The sequence below is a fragment of the Lynx rufus genome, unplaced genomic scaffold (assembly GCF_022079265.1).
Source record: "Lynx rufus isolate CCGP_SWC_20201006 ecotype Redwood Valley unplaced genomic scaffold, mLynRuf1.p SCAF_7, whole genome shotgun sequence".
Lineage (NCBI taxonomy): Eukaryota > Metazoa > Chordata > Mammalia > Carnivora > Felidae > Lynx > Lynx rufus.
In genome coordinates this window covers 31,681,008-31,701,824 of record NW_025814889.1, presented here as the reverse complement: position 1 = coordinate 31,701,824, position 20,817 = coordinate 31,681,008, and the positions used below count along the sequence as shown (strand labels likewise).

Genomic DNA, 20,817 nt, shown 5'->3' with positions numbered 1-20,817 from the left:
CAGAGCTTGGAATATTCATCCTGGAGCTAGTTTTGCACTTAAATAATTTATAAAGAGCATTTTAAAGTTTGATTTTCTTGATTTCAAAATGTTTTATTTTGCTTTTGTCCACAAATTCATTGTAAATTATTCATCATAAAATTATGAGTTATGTAGTAGTAATTGAATTTATTGACACCCCTGGAGATGATTAGTCAAAGCCCGCTTCTAGGATTCTTTGATGACATTATTTTGACTTTTCTCTTTGTCTAGATTAGAACCAAGCAGAAAATCTTAAGTATTTTAGGTGCCAGGCATTTCCTATTTATCATGCTATTGGAGGGAAAGCGTGCTGAACAAGTTTTAGCTTCCCAGGACCAGGCAAACTTGGAATAAACTGCTGAAAAGAATTCACTAATTCTCTTGGCTGACAGCTATAAACTTCTGCTGTAAAGAATGAAAGTATGCAGCTGGCAGGTCAAACATTGGTGATTGCTTTATTGAAACTTTGTTTTGGGAATATAAAAGGTTAAGTTTGATATACAGATGAAAGCTTTAGGTGTAACTATTACCTGTGGCACATCATGGCTGAAAGTATGTCCATAATTCTGAATTGTGACATGATGCATTTATTTTTTAGTGTTATAATGAAATTGAGGTTTGTTTTTTTTTACATTTCAGCATTGTTTTCTCACTATAAATTATGTACTGGCTCTTTAAAAGGTACTTTTTGGATTGATGTCCTACAATTATACATTCAGTTCAAGGAAGATGTTTTTTAATTTTCAAAGCTACAATAATAGAATGTTAATTTTTTTTATAATAATATCAACAAAAGAAGATACAAAGATGAGTACCTTGAAACTTTGTTTGTATTTGTGTTTGACTGGATGTAAAGTTAAATTGTAGATGTCACCTTATAGGTAACCACAGAAATATTAATCAACCTGTCACTTTAGCAAGGGTATATATGTTGGCAAATAGGAGATTAGAAATGAAGGTATGATTTCCATTTTCATATTGGAAATATATGATGATGTTTTTGGTCTGTAGTTTGTATTTGTAAAGTCCAAATGGCTATCATTCCAAACTCAAAATGAATCATTGACTATGTCATTTCTGAATTTATACAAATAGTCAACTGTACAGGGCTGTGGTTTAGTGGAGAGAATCCTGGACAAAGTTGTAAGTGAAAAGAGCTGGACTAATAATTTAAGATCTTGGTCAGGGACTTGCCATGGATATGTTTTCTCATCTATACAATGAGTAAGTATACCAGATGGGTTATAATGTCTTTTCTAACATGAACATTTTTTTTACTTTTTCAATGTAGTAATAGCTAGGTAGTTATGTTATAGTAGCTGAAATTAACTTGATTTTTTTCTTTTTCTACAGTTTGAATTATTTTACAGCCAGCATTTTAGTGGAAGGAAACTTACATGGTTACATTATCTCTGTACAGGTAAAATGCATTTAATTATATCTAGTGTAGTGAAATTTACCTGATATAATTATGTTAATAATTTAATGCAAGAGATTTCTTACAGCTTAATGATAGTTTTGTGTTTTTTTTGTTTTATTTTTTTCTAATGATAGTTTTTAACCTCTTTTCCTCTATTTGCCTTGCTGGTTATCATTAAAGCAACTAATAATGAAGTTCAAGTGCAGCACTTTTTAATAGTATAAGTATAAAATTATGCTGTTTTTATTACTGCTTGGTAAGAAAATGTCTGAATTTTATAATGGTTTCTTACATTTCTGTAACAAACCACTTTATATAGACAGTAGAAATTTTATTTAGAAACCAAGACTTGACAGGTCAGATACTCTTAAAAAAAACCTATTTTCTCTAAATATGTCAAATGTCCTCAGAAATTTCATTAAACATTATAGGATCATAAGGAGATCCAAGCATTTGATTTTTCTTTTTGGTGCTGTAGTGAACTGCAATAGTAAATACTTTTTCCAGAGTGTCCCAATTAATTTCCAGTAGTTTTCAATTTTAGAAAAGTTAAGTCAGAATCTGGTCCTTTGCTTCTTTCTGGAACAGTAGGGTCCACTTATTTGACAGTAGGATTCATAACTGAATGACTGTAGACTGTGTGCAGTTGCTCTGAGTTGCCTGAAGATGTTAGCCAAAGCAAACACTCAAAAATTTCTCTACTTTTGCTAAAGCTCTGCTTTGAAAAGTTCATTGAGTCAACTTTCTCTTTCTATAAGAAGGAAAAGGTATCTCTGTTAAGGGTGTATCTCTTAGAAATGGTATAAGAAAATTTGATCAATCAGGTGCCATAACCTTTATTAGAAAATTCTATTCACTCACTTAAGAAAAATTTCTCTTACCATTTATTTGACTAATTTATATTTGGAATATGATGTCTCATTGTTAGTAATACATATTAGTACATAATCAGTACACGATAAAACATACTTACACAAGTTTAACTTTATTGAACAAGTTGGGCATTTACATTTTTTCAGCAGTTTGTGAAATAAATGATTAAAAAAAAATTTTTTTTAATGTTATTTTTGAAAGAGGCTGAGCGTGAGTAGGGGAGGGGCAGAGAGAGAGGGAGACACAGAATCCGAAGCAGGTTCCAGGCTCCAAGCTGTCAGCACAGAGCCTGAAGCAGGACTCAAAACTCACAAACCACGAGATCATGACCTGAGCCGAAGTCAGATGCTTAACTGACTGAGCCACCCAGGCGCCCCAGAAATGATATTTAATAAGTGGTCAATTTGTACTTGACCTTTAATTTTACATCTGTTATGAATTTTTTCTATTCTCATTTAGTAAATATAATGGGTTTTAAGAAAAAACATGCTCAACCAGTGTTTTAGATAACTAAAAGAACTAATATATCTTAATGTACTTGAATTTAATTTATTTTTGATATCCATGAATATCTGTCTTGGTGAGTTTAAACTCTCTTTGTTTTTCTCATTACCTCAGCAGTAATCAACCTCCTAAAGTATTTTAATGAGGGGCTCACTTTTTTGGTGTTCAGCAACTTAACTGTAATAGAAATAAAGAAAAAAACGACATAGTTTTTGCTCTTGGAATTTGACCTGAAAACTGTTACTGATGACACCTAGATAGGAAAGAGAACAACATTCCTTTTCTGTTTTTGAACATACAGAATTCCAAAGCTGGTCCATGATAACCAGATTTTTGGAGCTCATTTGTTTGTTTTTGTCTTGTTTCAATGTTGTGTATATGTGTCTTCATTAGAGTCAAATAGTTTATTCCTTGGAAAAGATATTGTTAACCTTGTAAATTCGTTTTTGTTTTGAATCACTGAAAGCACTGAAAATACCTGTGATCTATCAGTGAAACTATTGGGTAAAATTTTATTTTGGTTTTGTTTCTCATTTATTCATTTACTCATTAGCAAAAGTTGTCAAACACCATCTATCATTAAGATGCTTGTTCTGTGGTTCCCACATTTGTCATAAGGTTCCAGGGCTCCTTTAAAACATTGGCTCTCATTCTAGACTAAGAGTTTTGTTTCTTGAGAACCCCTATTACTCATACCTTTACATATAATCAAAATTATTCTTTCCTAATCCATTTGTACATTATTCCAGGTATTATTTGTATTGTAATCCAAGAGTCTTTACAAATGGTTGGAGATGGGGTATAAAGTGATGTTTGGAGAAACTTAGAATCAGGAGATGTCAGGTTATTAGCCTATTAAGTCTATAACCTTGAGCAAATTACTTAACTTCTCTGAGCCTATTCCTTCATCCTTCACTTTGAAAAATTCATTTATAACCCAGAGAACATCTTTGTCCCAAGTACTTCTGTATGCCAAGTACAGGTAAAATACAGAGCCTCAGCCCTCAAAAAGCTCACATCTAATGGGAGGATAGACAAGTAAATAATTATGGTAAATGTTTTGAATGTTGTAATAGGTGAGCCCAGGGTTTTAGTTTCCCATAGATTGGTGGTAGCAAATAGCTCCTGGTGAAGGAAACCGTCTGAGTAAATAACATCTAAACTTGGTTTTCAAGGATGAATAGGACTTAGCCAAGATAGGCAAAGAAGAATGTTGAGAGCATATTACCAACAGAGGTAAGAATTTTAAGAAGTAAGCAATCTATGCTATCAGGTGTGACAGAGATACTGAATGAGAGAAAGATAAAAATTCCATTGGATTTATGACTAGGACATTGGGTAGAATTATTCTGAGAGAACAACTGGATGAAGAAATGACAAATACAGAACCTAGAAACTTACACTGGATATAAATAAATTTTATTTATGGCACATCAAGATTTTATAGGAATCCCAAGTCAGCTGCTGAGAGATAAGTTGAGAAATAAATTCAAGGGAAGTAACACTTCATTGGTTAATACATAGCTATGTAGATAATACATAAATAATACATATAATTAGATTATATAAGCAATTAATGAACTATAAGTCATATAAGTATTGATTATTTGCCAAAATCTAATCTGGCAAATTTGCCAAAATCAAAATCCCACCATATTGCACATACCTTAAAAGGTAATAATGATCCTATCCTTGACTGAATTCTCTTTCATTATTGATTTCAAATACTTTGACAGTTAAAATTGTGAGGGATTTTAATATTACCTAATGTCCAGTCCATATTTAGATTTCCTTGGTTGTCCCCAAAGAGACCTTAATGCCTGTTTTAATGTAATCAGAGGTCACTGATTGCATTTGTTTATTGTGTCTTCCTACTTCCTTTCCCTACCACCTCTTCCTTAACCCCCTTTAGCCCTCTTGATATACTTTTTTGAAAAGACCAGACAGTGTTTTGGATTTGTCACATTATTGTGATGTATTTGATTTGTTTTCTATTCCCTATACTTTCTGTAAATTAGTATTTCTGAAATTAGGTTCAAAAGTTTGATTCTATTCAAATTATATTGTCGGCGAGAATACTTCTTAGGCAGCTCTATATACTTCATAATGCACCAGAAGGCATATAATATCAGGTTATCCCACTATTAGAGACTCTAATGTTGGACACCTGGTTAAGGTGGTGACCACCAGATAGCTTCATTGTAAAGATACTCTTTTCCCTTTTCAATTAACAGGTGATCTGAGGGGAGATACCTAGGTCCCATATGAATACCCTTTTTCAGGAACAGCTCTATCTAATGGTTTTGGCACCCACGGATGATCATGGCTTGAATCAGTTATTTCATTACTGATTGCAAATTGGCAATACTCTATCACTCATTCAGCATTTAGTAGCTGACATTCTTCTGTAAAGAAAAGCTTTCCCTTAGAGACTAAGGAGCCGACAGGTAATGGGAAAGTAACTTGGATGAAACTATTAAGAGAGTTCTGCCCACTCGTTAACTTCTTGTAGTTGTAAATACCTCTTGAGTTATGGTTGGCTTATTTTTTCAAAGTATGTGCATATCAGAATGTTTTGTTCTAGTTTGAAGTTTCATCAAGTTTGCCAGCCTGTTCTGTAGGTAAAATGACCTCGTTTGTATCTTCTGTTTCTGTTTATGGCAGTAGTTAAATGAATCGTCCAAATTTGGGATTTCCTACCCTGCCCCACATATTCCCTCTACGCTTTTCCCATTTTTTTTTCTTCTGTGAGCTAATGAGTACTGTGGTACTTTTCAGTGGTACTGAAAAGGTGGCAAGAGGCCCATGTGCCCCTAATGCTGACAACTAAAAAATAGCAGGGGAAAAAAAAAAGTATTACAAAACTAGTTTTCCTCTTATTAAATGTTGCAGAATGAACTTAATAATAAATGCTACATTGACCCTTTATTTACATTGACCCTTTCCTTGCATTGTCTCTTAATGTTCCTTGGGTTCTGGTGGTGATGAAAGACTGCTTGGTGTGGCAGGAGATGCATTCTGTGTCCAAACCCATGGCAACGTGTTATAGCATCCATAAAGTGTCGCCTGAGGTCCCACTTCATCATCTGCGTGTTTGATGCATTACTTCGTACTTGTTTCTGACATATGATTGAAACAGTCATTATACAAATTATGTACAGTTTATGTGATATCTTACTTCTCACCATATTTCCCAAACTTAAATGTTGAGGTGAGAGTCCTTAAAGTATTTTTGGTACTGATTGTTGGCAGGACACTCCTAATGTTAACTTTTTACTTAAACTCTGTTAAGCCCTCCTTTCATGAAAATTCAGAGATAAGGCATATTTTTCTTTAGGTGTTTCTAAATATCTGAATAACAGTTATTTTTGAAATAGGTTGAAGCACAATAAAAATTGGAATAGGCATCTGCATGATAATCAGTGGCAGAATTGACTTGATATCCTTTAAATTTTTTAATTACATAATGAATAAATAAGCACAACATCTTGATCAGAGATCCTAATTACCACTCACAGGGAGAATGTAGCCTCTGGGGTAAGTTCATGTGAAATATAGCCTCCTTGAGTATAATGTAGAGCTTTAAAACCAGATCTTTTAATGGTTTAGTTTATAATCCATTAATAGTCGAATAATTCAGGGTGTGTAAGAGACAGAGAGAAATACAGCCACTAAACCACAGCTTTATGCTTTATGTCCTAAAGGAAATTGTTGGTTGACCTGCGTTAACTTTACATGTTATAGAGTGCATACATGTTTGTCATACAGTTTATTATAAACTTTTCAGTGCACTGCCTCCCTGGGGTGTTGCAGAACTTCAGTGAGCCTAAACCCACTGTATCCTTTATAGCTTTCCAGAGTAGTGTAGTATCTAGAACTTGTTTATTCTATCAAATATTTCATCAAAATAATGTATCTTTTTGTCTCTTCTCCCATTTGTTTGCCCCTAGAAAGTTACTGAGAAGAAAAATGTTTGTTTATGAGACAAAATAGCATTGTTAAATTTTGGCAGAAACTGCAGGTTAGAGCCACAGGAGAAGCATCTCCCGTGTGCTTGTAGACCTCCCTGTGTGCTTGAACCTTGCCAGATAGACACCCCTGAGGCAGTTACTGGTAGCAGGCTGTCATTCTCTCCTTTTGTCTATTTCTCCTCCTACCCTCACCTCCTCTTACTGCTTTTTTTCATGCCTAAGTCTTAGCTTTCCTATTAACTTTTAGAGACATTGTTACCTACTGGTAGAGGTATTTTAGTTTAATTGTGATTTATACTGCCTACTCAAAACTAACAGCCCTCCCTCCACCCCCCAAACAAACAAAATGATTACATTGCTGGCAAGAATGGCTTTATAACAATTTAATAAGTCCTTGGCTCATTCTTTCAGGAGAAAGTAGCTGAAATAAACACTCAAGTAATTTTGAAATGTTTCTTTGATGATCAGTTTATTGTCACAATTTTGTTTTAATTGTAGGTGAAGTTAAAATGAACTATTTGGGCAAACCATATGTAGCCATGGTTACAACATACCAAATGGCAGTTCTTCTTGCCTTTAACAACAGTGAAACTGTCAGCTATAAAGAGCTTCAAGACAGCACTCAAATGAATGAAAAGGAACTGACAAAAACAATCAAATCATTACTTGATGTGAAAATGATTAACCATGATTCAGAAAAGGTATGGGGAATTTAAGCATTATAAACATTACAGCTTTTTCATGAGATGTTTGCAGTTTTTCAAGTAAGGTTATAATTGGCGATGTCCTTTGTACTTTGGAACACACTTGAGTGCAGAGCCAGCTGCATTACTGTAGACTCCTTACAGCTGTGAGCTTGTGCAGTCACAGAGAAGTTGTGTGCCCTTTACAGTTTGATTTTATTTGTCCTACACTGTGACAGTTTCCTGAAAATTGTGTAAGAATTGCCACTGAGTAGATACTGGTTAATTGAGGTTAAAAACAGTAGCATATTGTAAATCTTTCTGTTTGTTTTTTTTTCCATGTGTTTAGTTGATATTTAATTACATGATTCTGTAATAGGAAATGACCATCTATTGATGTTTATTTGTGTGCATATTTAGTTTGTGTAACCATCCCAAATGCTCTCACTCTCCTGTTCCCTCATTCCAGGACTCAACTAATAACCACCATATATTTGTAATATCTGTCACAAGAAGAGCAAGCCAGTAATCTACTTCTTTTCTTTATAGCTTTTTTTCCTAATAACAAGTTTTTGTTGTCGTTACAGTATATTTTAGACACTTAAATCGTGTTTAAAAAGCAGATATGAGTTAAGTGTCCTATTTCAAATTGTGCCTATAAGAAAAAATTCTCATAAATTGTGTTTCATTTTTGTTTTGGTGAACTTAATAGCCTACAGTTTCTCTCATCAGTTCATTTAATCCGATATATTTTGTAGCCTATGATTGAGCAGCTTTAAATAGCATGTATTCTGAAAGTCAGATAAAGCTTTTCTTAATACTGAGAAATGATTAATTTTTCTGACTTCAGAATCTTAACGAAATATTATATTCTTAATATTAAGATTTTAATTAATGCAATTATAATTTAAGCATGAATTTTTAAACTTAAAAAAAAATTTAAGTATAAATTTTTAGCTAAATTAAGTGCTTAAGAAGTTGTATAGTTTTCTAAAATGTATTATTTTTGCTGCCCAGGAGTGTTCAAAATAAATACAGATTGCTTATTCGCACATTAAATTTTAATTATGAATGCCATTCCTTAGCAGAACTTCTTAGGTTATTATTGAAGATGGTTCATTTGCCAAGTGCTTTTTGATCCTGCTGATGGAGAAAACTCACTATAGAACATGAGTGGCTTTCTTAAGCCTGATAGAGAAGTTGTGATTATAAAAATTGGTTTGACAACTTTCACTTGAGAAAAGGCCACTTGCTTCTGGCAGAGTGAATAAAACATGAATTGGAGGGTAAACTTCATCAGAACCACGCCAGAGTCACGTGTGCCACGGGAAACCAGTTGCTTCTGTAGTCCAGTTATTTATCATCGATATTTTGTTACTGCAGCACAAGACCATTGGTTGCTCACTTTTTCAAAATGGGGTGACAGTAGGTCATAAAAATTAAAATGTTAAATTCTGTTTAAGCCAATGAGCTTTGACCCTTTATCTAGTGGTAATATACATAATAGTTGGGCCATAAAATAGCTTATTTCTAAATGTTTAACAGATTAAAATTCAAGTGTAGAACTAGAAAAGAATTGTTTTTTGCTTTCTTTGACAGAAGACAGTTACTTTTCTCTTAAATAATCTTTGTAATGTAAAATGATGAGAGTTGAGTCTTCTTTGCTTGGCCATTTCATTTTAAGGCATATTATTTGCAGCAACTCCTATTTAATGATTTTAATTTTGATAAATATGAATGAATTATTTTTAATTATAGGAAGACATTGATGCAGAATCTTCATTTTCATTAAATATGAACTTTAGCAGTAAAAGAACAAAATTTAAAATTACTACATCGATGCAGAAAGACACCCCACAGGTAAGTGCTTTTTAATGTTGTTTCTCTTGGAAATATTTAAGCATTGGACTTAACAAGTGTAACTGAGAGAATGCAAAACTTTGCACATCAAAAGTAATAATGTGATGCATTTTTTTCTGGTTTATTCTCTGCATTTACTAACCTTACAAACAAACCCGCTGCCAGTATCTTAGATTATAAAAATAGTAATATAACATTTATTTATTTTTAAGACAGAGAGAGACAGAGTATGAACAGGGGAGGGGCAGAGAGAGAGGGAGACACAGAATCTGAAACAGGCTCCAGGCTCTGAGCTGTCAGCACAGAGCCCGACGCGGGGCTCGAACTCACGGACCGTGAGATCATGACCTGAGCCGAAGTCGGACGCTCAACCGACCAAGCCACCCAGGCGCCCCTATAAAAATAGTAATATAATGGGTATTTAAGGAAAAGGGTATTGTAGTATTGTCACATTTGCTTTTAGACAAAATGTGGAGCATTGCTTTGCATTCTTCACAAAAATTCCTACCTTGACTAGTGATATAATCTCTCACATTTTTCATTTGTAAAATAAAGAAAAGCTTTATAACACGTTTCTTTCAAAGAGAAGTTGAAAATGTTTCTAACTTTACATCCTGCCCCATGTCCAGTTAAAAGATAGGATGTCGGGCCCTCTCCAAGAACTTATTCCCCCATGGGAGACAGATGTTAGTTAATTATGACTAAATTTCAACACAAAAATGTTTGAGATCTCATTTTTCTCTAGGCTATTGAATAATAATTTATAATATGTGGGTTGTATTTTGTCTGTTAAAAGCTGTTATGAGAGCCCTATTGTGGCATTGCCTGCTTCTATGCCTCACTCTACTGTGTTTCCTTGAGCTGTGTGGAGATAGGCCCTTTGTGGCCCATCCTTCCCTGCTTCTCTGCTTGAGCCAAATAGAATCTTTCACAGCTCTTCTCCTTGAGGCCTGATCCAGTATGCACAGTTACTAAAGCATCTAAAAGCATATATGTGGTATATAGTCTGTAATCCACAACAGGACAGAAATTTGAAAATTATTGAAAATCTGAAAATCATTTAAATTCTCCTTTATTGCTTATTTACATTAAATACATTTTACAGTAGTGTTAATTTTTTTAATAACCTTCCAACTTTAACCCAAGAAATTATAAATAACTCACTGTAGATATTCCATTGGTAATGGTTATGTGGTAATGGGCACATGTTAACTACATAATTTGATGCTCAGTATTGATTGGAAATTTATTTAAACTCATTGATAGAATGAGTTATGAAAGGTTCAGTGACTAGTGTCTCATTTGCTCTTTTTTCCCCCCTGTGAAACAGGAAATGGAGCAGACTAGAAGTGCTGTAGATGAGGACCGGAAAATGTATCTCCAAGCTGCTATAGTTCGTATCATGAAAGCACGAAAAGTGCTTCGGCATAATGCCCTTATTCAAGAGGTAAAAGGCGGGGAAGTCCTCAAGGCTTTTTGGGGCAAAGGGTATTATCAATGTATGGATTAGGAATGTTTCTTTGTAAACATGATACAGAAATAATATGATTCCCAAATAGCATAAAGAAATGTCTCATTACTTAACGAGAACAGTACTCACTTATAATTTCAGTATTAAGTTCAGATTTCCCTTGGCTTAGATTTAGAGAGCTAAGTTCACCAGTATATTGAGCCTCCTGTCCAGTTATTGAAGGAAATTGACTGTATCAAGTATTCATTCATTCCATAAATATAGGAGTGTCTACCATGTGATAGAGTGTTATGCACGTCATTAGGGATGCGGTGCAGAGCAACACAAGATATGGTTCCTGACCGTCTAATAGGGAAGAAATACATGACTGAAGTAGTATGCAAGCAAAAAATATAAAATTCCATTAACATGCACTGAGAAAGAGATACAGTACTGTGAGAATGTACACGGAAGCATTGACTTAGGGGATTTGGGGGGAAGGTTTCTGGAGAAAGTGTTAGTTCAGCAAGGACTTGAAAGTTTGGCAAGGGTGAAATGGAAGTTGGAGCATGTGTACGTGTATTTAGATAGATTAGTGTATAGTTTAATTTTGTTATGTGTGAAAATTATTAGATTTTGCTATATCTGTGTTTTGCATTTTAATTCCTTCACAACATAAACATTAGGCTTTTCCCCTATTTTACATAAAAATTTTTTGTCATCAAAATTGATTTAAATTGTTCCCTCTCTCCTTGTGTAATGCCCTCTGAGCTAAAACAGTTTAATACTGTTCATGGCATTCACTTGTTTGATGTATCATACCCATGCATTTAGGATGATTTTATTCAGTTTAATTAATATAATTCATAATTACTTTAAGCATACTTTTCCCATATGGATTAGGTCTATTTGATGGAACCTCACTCAATGCATTGGAAGCACGTCATAGCCGATTAGTTAGTAATGATTTATAACTGACTGATTAGTAGTAGTTTGACACATCAATGTCTCTCTCCAACAGGTGATTAGCCAGTCAAGAGCTAGGTTTAATCCTAGTATCAGCATGATTAAGAAGTGTATTGAAGTTCTGATAGACAAACAGTACATCGAACGCAGCCAAGCGTCAGCAGATGAATACAGTTACGTAGCGTGATGTCGCTCTCCTCTAGTGTGGGTGTGAGAAGATCATTGCCATCACCATTTGGTGTGTTCCTGTGGGAAAAAGCAGGCCTGTGCCTCCATAATTTGGTCATTTGGCAGCCCCTGTTTTTCTGCTGTTTACAACATCACCAGTGCCACGTCATGAGCGTCAGAGAAAATGCCTAGAGATATTTCAAGCTCATGTCATTATGACATTTCTTAAAACTTTATTAAAAGAATGAGTGAAGTATTGCTGAAATGTGGAAATTTGGTTGGGTACCATGCTTTTTCTCCCCTTCACGTTTGCAGTTGATGTGTTTTTTTTTTTTTAATGTATCTTAAAGGACATAAAATAAAAAACTTAAATATTGTAATATGACAGATAACCTAATAATTGTATCTACATTAAAATGACAAACATGATATTGCTGCTTGTCAAATAAAAAAAATAAAGAAATAGAATGCCTTTTTTATGTGGATGAAGCATCACACATAATAGTATAAATATAAATGTTCATGAGTCATCAAAGCAGCTAATGAAGCTTTAGTTGCATTTTTATCTGAATGGTTTAACTCGCTTTTTACTCCTACTTAAGTCCTACATGAAAAATGTCTAGATTATTGTTCTTGAATGCATAAAAATGCATTCAACATAAAGAATGTTTTATTTTTATGGACTGGAACTACATTGGATATGAGCATTTTGAATGTTGAGGATTTAATTCTATCAAGAGTTTCTGGTGATACGCTTACACCGCAGAAATAAAGGATGAGGAGAATATGTGGTGGCCTCAAGTCTGGATAGAAAGCGTTTCTCATCCAGAAGTTGTCTTTTATTTTCATAATACATTAATTCTAATGTAGACAAATACCCAGCTGTCTTACCTCTCCTTCTACCTTTCTCTGAGTTATAGGAGATCCTGTGATACCAGTGTATTCCTTCCATTCTCTTACCTGTGTATTACCCTTACACCCCTATACATTTTGATACTAAATTCACTCTCATAAGTCATAGGTGTGCTTAGCAATGCGTAACCTAAATACCTTTTTTTTTTGTCTGTATGGTGCATTACACCGGATGCCACTTATTATAGACATGAAATTCCACTATTTTGTTTATTATATATGTTAACAGCAGTATTAGACTACTCCAGTCTATTATATTTATTACCCATCTATAAGCTGGAATATTTTAAAGTGTATCCCATGTGAATCATTTTACTTACAGTACTTTAGTTTGTATCTCTGACAGATAAGATCTTTTTTAAAAACAACAAAAACACAACTTTAATGACATTATTTCACCTAACAAATAATTACTTAATATCATCTAATATGTGGTCTTGTTGCAAAAATGGCTTCTGCAGTTGGTTTGTTCGATTGCACTTTTTCTGACTCATGTCTCTTTAAGTGTTGGAAAAATCTAAGCTTATAACGACTTACTTATAAACTGTATCTCTCATTTACCTTTCTTTCTAGAGAGGAAGTAATGGCAAACCATACAATATTGTACATTCACTGTCAAAAAACAAACCTTGTTTTGATAACTTGTTGATAAAGTTTCCAAATTGACTCCTTTTTTCTTAAATATTATAAATGTTAAATTAAGTCTTGGTATCTAAATTGTCAAGAAAATATATTATATTGAAAAATGGACAAAATACTTGTGCTGAGGTCTACAGAAGTGACTGCCAAGAGTTTTCTTCACATCTTTTTCTCATTTTACCAGAAAGGAAACATTAAAGATATACTCACGCATGAGGAGGAAGAGGCCAGATACACTTAACCAAGTCACCATCCAAGAGGGAGCAGCGTTCAGAATGAATTCTAGCACAGACCTTCTGCTGAGGAGAATGAAGGGAAGGCTGCAGTCTTGTCAAGTTAGGTCAGGCACTTGAAATCATTATGAGCCTAGCGCACAGCTCAGAGCACTAACCTGACAGGCCCTGTGTACGGCACCTAGTGCTTGTGGGCAGAGGAGGTCAAAGCTACAAAAGGGGAAGAAGCGGAAGGAGAGGAAAGGGTTCTCTGTGCTTTATCTTGGAAAACAAAAATAATGTGAGCAAAACTTTCAGAAGTTCTTAAAAAATTATTATTAATACTGAGGTAATGTGTGAGTCAGTGATACATTTTCCAGCCAGACAGCATGCTGCTTTTGTTCACGTTCTGTCCTTCTCTTTGAAACCAGATTTTAATTGCTGCTGTAGTTTTATTCTAGGGGTTTAGTCTAAGATTTTATGACCGTTTGCTTTAATATAAACAAAGATATACTCTGGGGTTTGTGCTTTGCTTTATTTATAACGTACTACCTTTATAGGATTTTATAACCTGTATATGCTACAATGCTATAAAGTTCTGTTAATTTTTTTAACTTTTATTGAGTACAGACTGTGACTGGTGCTTCCTCATATGTTATTTTGTTTGACCTTCCGATAATCCTGTTAACCAGGCAATGCTCCTCTCTCATAGAAGAGGAAACCAAATGAAGAGTTTTCCAGGAGTCATTGTCAGGGACCGCAGAACCTGAATTTAAATCCTAGTCAAAATTGTGGACCTAATAAATACAGTCTCTCTCTTTCTCTTTCTCTCTCTCTCTCTCTCTCTATATATATATATATAATAGCCTGTAAGATAGAAGTAACTTCATTTTATACGTAAAGAATAGTTTTTCCTGACTTTTCAGAGCAAAAATTTGTTTCTAGGTGATTTGTGAGAATAAACACTTCATATTTGGGATGCCTGGGTGGCTCAGTCAGTTGAGTGTCTGACTTCAGCTCAGGGCATGATCTCACAAGTTTGAGCCCCGTGTCAGGCTCTGTGCTGACAGCTCAGAGCCTGGAGCCTGCTTTGGATTCTGTGTCTCTCTCTCTTTCTCTGCCCTCCCCCACTCAAAAATAAACATTAAAAAAACTTTTTTTAAACACTTCATATTTCAGTTTCTTAAGATATTTAAGATCTAAATATACATGTTAAACAACTTTGCTCATAGCTGATTCATGGCGGAAGGTACTTGTGAATTTAATATTTTACCTTCACATGTACAGCTATAGAATATCTATTTCGAGTGTATATATATATCCTTAATATACATATACTTAATGCAAACCTGTGTTCGGTTAAAATTTTTTGAGTTATAGTAGCAGTGGACAATTTATTGAGCTCTTAATCTTTGGTTCCTAGTACACATTCTTAGTTGAGCAAGGTCAAAGTAAATATATGAACTTTTAAAATACTAGGCCTAAGGGCAGTTGTACATAGACTGTAGCTAAATGAGTAGAAAAATATGGAGAGGTCCACTGGTTGAAGTTCATGAAGCATATCTAAAGCTGAAGCAATTAAGTGAGGCAATCCTTATGTGAGACATACAACCTCAAGGGCTAGACTTCATTAAAGGTAGGATTCACTGATGGGGAGAAGTCATTTTTATATGTAGTGACTATACGACACAGGAAATTCTAAGGATTTTTCCTTCCCCTGCTCTCCATCCATAGTTCAGCCAATTCACCTTTCATCATCTAACAAACATTTACTGGTGCCAGGGTATTATGTGAGTACAACTGCTGAAGTGATAAGCAAAAAAGATATAGTCTGTGCCAACATGGAACTTTTAGACTTGTAACAGTCATAAATACACCATTTCAAGTGTACATGCTTATGAAGGAAAGCCTCGGGTACTTTGAGAAGGGTTGCATAAGAGAGGTTAGAAGGGCAGGAAATGAGACAGGGAGAGCATATTCTAACCAGTAACAGCAAAGATCCTGAAGTAAGAAGCACCAGCTACAACCTAAGAATCAAAACATCTCAGAATGAATGATGTGGATTTTACACAGGGGAGTTACATTTGTGCATATATATATTTTTTTTCCTTGGGTGGTAGGTGTATGAATATTCATTTCATTATGCTTTATAGTGTACATATTTCAATTTGTTCTTTGGTGTTTGCAAACTATTTCAAAATCCTGTTTGCAAATTACAGTGGAAAACGGGTAACCTGCATTAATGTGAAGAATAGACTCTAGAGGGCTGATGGCAAATAGTGTGGATACTTAGGAGACTGGTGAGGTGAGCAGTTACGGTGGTGACAGCGGCCATCTCCAGAGTGATAAAGTAGATAAAATTAACATCTTAATAATGGGTTAATTTGATAACACATCTTAATGGGTTGGGATAGGGTGAATGAGGGAGGAAAGGGGTGAGTCAAAGATGGCCTATTGATTCAGTGAGTTAGGAGAACTTTGGAAGACGAAGAGGAACATAATGAGCTTGGTTATAACACCTTGCATCTGATGTGCTTTTGAGATAACCTAATGTAACAGGCCGTTGGCTATACAGGTCTGAAACTACTGCGTAGGTGCTCCTCTCCTGAATCTTAGAAACTATTACCTAGAGGCTTTTTGATCCATTCTCATTTCTTTGACTCTGTGCCATGAATTAACAATGTCCAGGTTAAATGTGATCAAAGAGAAACATTTATTACCACACAAATGTATTACATTTTGAATCACAAAAACAAGAATGGAAAAGCATGAGAATAGTCGTTTATACACGTTCTAAGATTTGTCTTTCTGTGCTTAAGTGGGTGGTCTTTGTTATCCCACTTTGAGGCAAGGACACATTGAAGTAGAGAAATTGAGCCAAAAGTTAATCTGCCATATGATTATTTCTTATATTCAGAAATCTTTGTCAGCTACTTGTTACACACTGTCCTTGAGGGAGAGATCTATCTGTGTTGCATTCTTCTGACAAGCTTAACTATATCATTTTTCAGCAAAAAAGAAGGAACTTTTGGGAACCAACTTGTGGAAAAGAACATAAAGGGCTTTTCTATTTTTATTTATTATTGTTTTCTTTTTCTCCATTGTTAGTAGCTTACTATTTATAGTTACAGTAGTCGAAGAATTATAGCTTGTGTTGAAGTTAGCAATCCTGGGAGCAGGTAAAGTTAGGGGATTGGCCAGATTGATACTTTCCTTGAAGAACTTTCTATGACCTTTATAAGCAGCCTGGGTTAGGTAGCTCGTGAGACTACCCCTAGCACAGCACTCAGTCATCTGCTGAGAGCCCCAACTTTTAAAGTGAGTGCATTTTTACCTATTAGTTTGTCTCCTAGGGAAGAAGGTACAGATGTAAGCAAAGATCTACTTTTAGTAGGAATTAACTGGCTTAGCGAATACATCGTACCTAACATTTGGCCCAAGGAGGCCACTGATGCAGCAGACGTACTCTGACCTTAAAGGAAAAGTTGAATGCTGAATAGAAAAAACAAAGCTGTTTTAGTTGAACGCTAAATGTGCTGGAGCGACAAAATTCAAATCAGTGCTATGCTAGGAGGTAAACATCTGAGATGCCTTGTTTAGATTGTGTGTTTTAAAATAATTATTTCTAAGTTTTGACAGCCAAGGTGAAGATCTTCAGCCATGTGGTAAATTGGAAATATGTGGTATAAGAAGAAGTCACTCTCCACTTGTAAGTTATGTGCTTGACCCGGGTTGGGACTGCCCTGTCCACTGCCCCACAGTACAGGAAAGAGTGGTACTCAGAGTAAGGAAGAAGTGTCCATAGCCCAACACCCCAACTTTTTTGCTTGCTTTTTTATGCTTTCACTGACATTGACCCAGGTCTGAATGGAGGGAGCCGGTTTGCATTCCTTAGGAGATTGCCCAGTTAGGAGGTCAAGCCTGGCTCTGGAAAAATCAGGCAGGCTCACTGCTGGCCCAGTAATTTAAATCCATTCTGATTAGATCCAAAGCTCTGAGACCAAGTGGAAATGCTGGAGGCAACTGATCTGGGATTCTCTGTGAAGCAGAGATAAAAGAAGGGAAGAACCAGACAGCTACCTTACTCATTTTTGTCCCTAGTAGACTGTCAAACCCAGCATAAAAGGGCAAGCAAGTGGCGAACTAAGGAATCTCCTGGGACCCAGTGGAACACAGTAGTAGAGTGCTATGGTTTCTGAAAATACGCTAGAGGCACACACTGAGGTGTGATAACTCAGAATTAGGGCAAGTCCTCTTCTGTAAGTGTTTACTTTGTTAGCTTCTTTGTTTTGGGATGGGCGTGCATGTGTTTTTTTATTTTTATGACAATGATACAATAACTTGTATTTAGTTACATATGGAATAAGTTCACTCTTACTCTACTGGGTTGGAAAGTGTCCCCTTCCCCCAATTCATATCCACCCAGAATCTGTGAATGTGACCTTATTTGGCAATAGGGTCTTTGCAGTTGTAATCAAGTTAAGATGAGGTCATACTAGGTTCGTGTGGGCCCTAATACAGTGACTGGTGTCCTTCTAAGAAAATGGAAATTTGGACACACACAGGAGAGAAGGCCATGTGAAGACAGAGATTGGAATAGTGCAGCAAGAAGCCAAGAACACCAGGGATGGCCGGGAACCACCAGAAACAGGGAAGAGGCAGAGCACCAACACCTTTGTTTTGGACTTCTAGCCTCCAGAATTGTGAGAGAATATATTTTGTTGTTTTAAGCCACCAAGTTTATGGTGCTTGGTTATGGCTGCCCAAGAAAATTAATACAGTTCCTGTTATATGTTTTTTTAAATGGGTTTGTTTAAAAATTTTGGGGGGGCTTTTAATATTTTAAATAGTTTACGTTTTAATTAGGAGATTACACTTCCATATAAAAGCCAACTAAACACAAAATTTTCCAATTTTTCCTTAAAAAGAGAAAATATTTCCCAAAGAATCACCATTTACCAGATAAAGAATACATACACAAAAAGCCAAATGCTCACCCACAGGTATGATTGGTTAGCATATTTGGATAGAAGGTTGTTCTTAAACCATGTATTCTGTCTGATGGGAGCCTATAAACTGCACTGCTCTCTGGACATGTCTTCACTTCTGCCTCTGCTACATCTTCATGAAAATGCATATTACTGATCCCACATAAACCAGGAGAAAATGAGGAAGACTTGGAGCAAACCCAAGTCCATGGTCAGAACTACACAAAAAGGCCTCGGCCAATGCTGAGTATGTAGCATCCTATTTGCATGTAAAGTGAGGCACACACTGTAAAAAAAACTCACAAAGAGGAAAAACTCTGGTTAGATCCTAGCATGCATCTATAGTTATGTTTACTAATTATTTGCTGAAAAAAAGGCAATCAGTTTTCCAGGAAGCAGCCTTCTTTGTTGATTCTTCCTCTCCTCCTCAATCTCTAATGTAGGAGTGTCTCTTGCTTCAGTTTTTAGACTTTTTCTGTCTACGTCAACCTTTTAGTGATCTCACCCAGTGCAATGGCTTAAATGCTCTATACATACCAATGACATCCAAAATAGTAATATCCAGTCCAGGCCTCTCTCCCACATTCCAGAGGTGTATGTCCAATGACCAACTCCATCTCCATAGCTGGATTGATAATGAATATCTCTATGTTAACGTATCCAAAACAACTTCTGTTCTTCCTCCAGCAACCTCAGACATGTTCTACATATAGCTTGCCCATCTCCGTTGATGGCAACTCCTGGTTTCTCAGGCCAAACCTTGGAGTTTTCTTTACTCATCTCTTTCACATCCTACTTGTTGGCTGTGTGTTCAGAGCATATTTGGAATCTGGCAGATGGGTTGCATCAGGGACAATGACAGTAATCCAGCAGATTAGCAGGTTTATGTATCAAGAAGCAGGCTGCAGATAAGCATACCAGCATGACTAGAGGCAAGGGACACTGATTCATATGGACAAAGAGAAGCTGCATCAGCAAAGGAGTTAGCAGATGTCAGGGCCCAGCTCTAGAGCCTGGAATGTGCAAGCCAAGGCCCAGCATTTTCGTAACAGAGGTCTAAGTACAAGAAGCAAGGCAAAACCTCAGTTAACCCAAGTGGAGCCTAAAGGTCTCAGAGATAGGAAGAAGTTCACTCATCAGAAATGGACACCAGACAACCCTGAACTAGCAGTCCGGACTATATACCTCTTCTACTGCAGGGATTTGGTCTGGAGGCTGGAATGGGACTATACCTGCAAAAGAGGTATAGTCTTGGAGAGACTGCAAGATACGGGGGTGATAATCAAGCTGGCCTGACACATTCTAACAAGATTACCAAGGAAAATTATTTCTCTTATCCTCTGATTCCGAACAAGGAGGACAGACAGTTGAGTGTATGTACTGGGGACCTGGAGATGGTAGTTCCCAGAATTAATGCATAGAGTTAGGTTGGCCTTAACAATCAAATAGTTAAACCTCTCACACTGAAAAATCCCCTTCCTTATGTTTTTGGCTTAAATGAAATAGCTTTGTCTTTCATGTGCAGCAGAAATACCCCAGGAGACACTTCCAGTTCTCCAGGTTAGAGTATAAATGGTCTGGGTTTTCCCTTTGTGAGCCAAATGCAAGGAACCTCTAGAATCTCTAGAGGGATTGCTTACATGAGAGACAGCAAAAGCTACGTGTTTTGTTTGTTTTGTTGTTGTTGTTTGGTTTTTCTTCCTCAGAAGAGGACTGAGGGCATTTTTTTCTTGACACCAGGCTGAAACTGCTTGAGCAACCAAAACTGTGCTTTTCTAGAATTGAAGCAGGGTTAAAGGTTTCTATGCCACTGTGAATTGAGGAGTCTGGAAAAATTTCTGACCAAAAACACCTTACCTGAGTGTCTAAACTTTCTCTATTAGAGACTCCTCTGTATTTAAGAAGTCCAAGTTCCTGTTTATTGTGCAAACTGGTTTTTTGGAAGGGCTCCCACATTTCGGAGTGCCTCTGCTTTTCCACCAGTTGAACCCAGCAAGCCACCTTTCTATCTGCCTTGAGGGAGTAAGGTCACAAATCTTGAGCTCCGTTTGGAAGGAGACAATCTGAATGGTTCTGGAAGTGGGAGGATCAACCCAGGAGACTATTAGGAAAAGGCAGGGACACTGGGAGGAAGCAAGGATTGGGGATAC

General features: G+C 36.0%; 1 protein-coding gene across 7 annotated transcripts in view; it reads left to right on the top strand.

The window, feature by feature from the left end:
* The window catches only part of CUL2 (cullin 2), a 159,285-nt gene extending 144,576 nt beyond the window's left edge, over positions 1–14,709 (top strand). For all 7 annotated transcript variants that reach the window (XM_047065424.1, XM_047065423.1, XM_047065418.1 and 4 more), the window contains exons 17-21: positions 1,375–1,441; positions 7,288–7,490; positions 9,231–9,332; positions 10,663–10,779; positions 11,804–14,709. In XM_047065424.1, the coding sequence (XP_046921380.1) occupies positions 1,375–1,441; positions 7,288–7,490; positions 9,231–9,332; positions 10,663–10,779; positions 11,804–11,935 (621 nt within the window). In that variant the 3' untranslated portion in view covers positions 11,936–14,709. The remainder of the gene's footprint in view (positions 1–1,374; positions 1,442–7,287; positions 7,491–9,230; positions 9,333–10,662; positions 10,780–11,803) is intronic.
* The last annotated feature ends 6,108 nt before the right edge of the window (positions 14,710–20,817 follow it).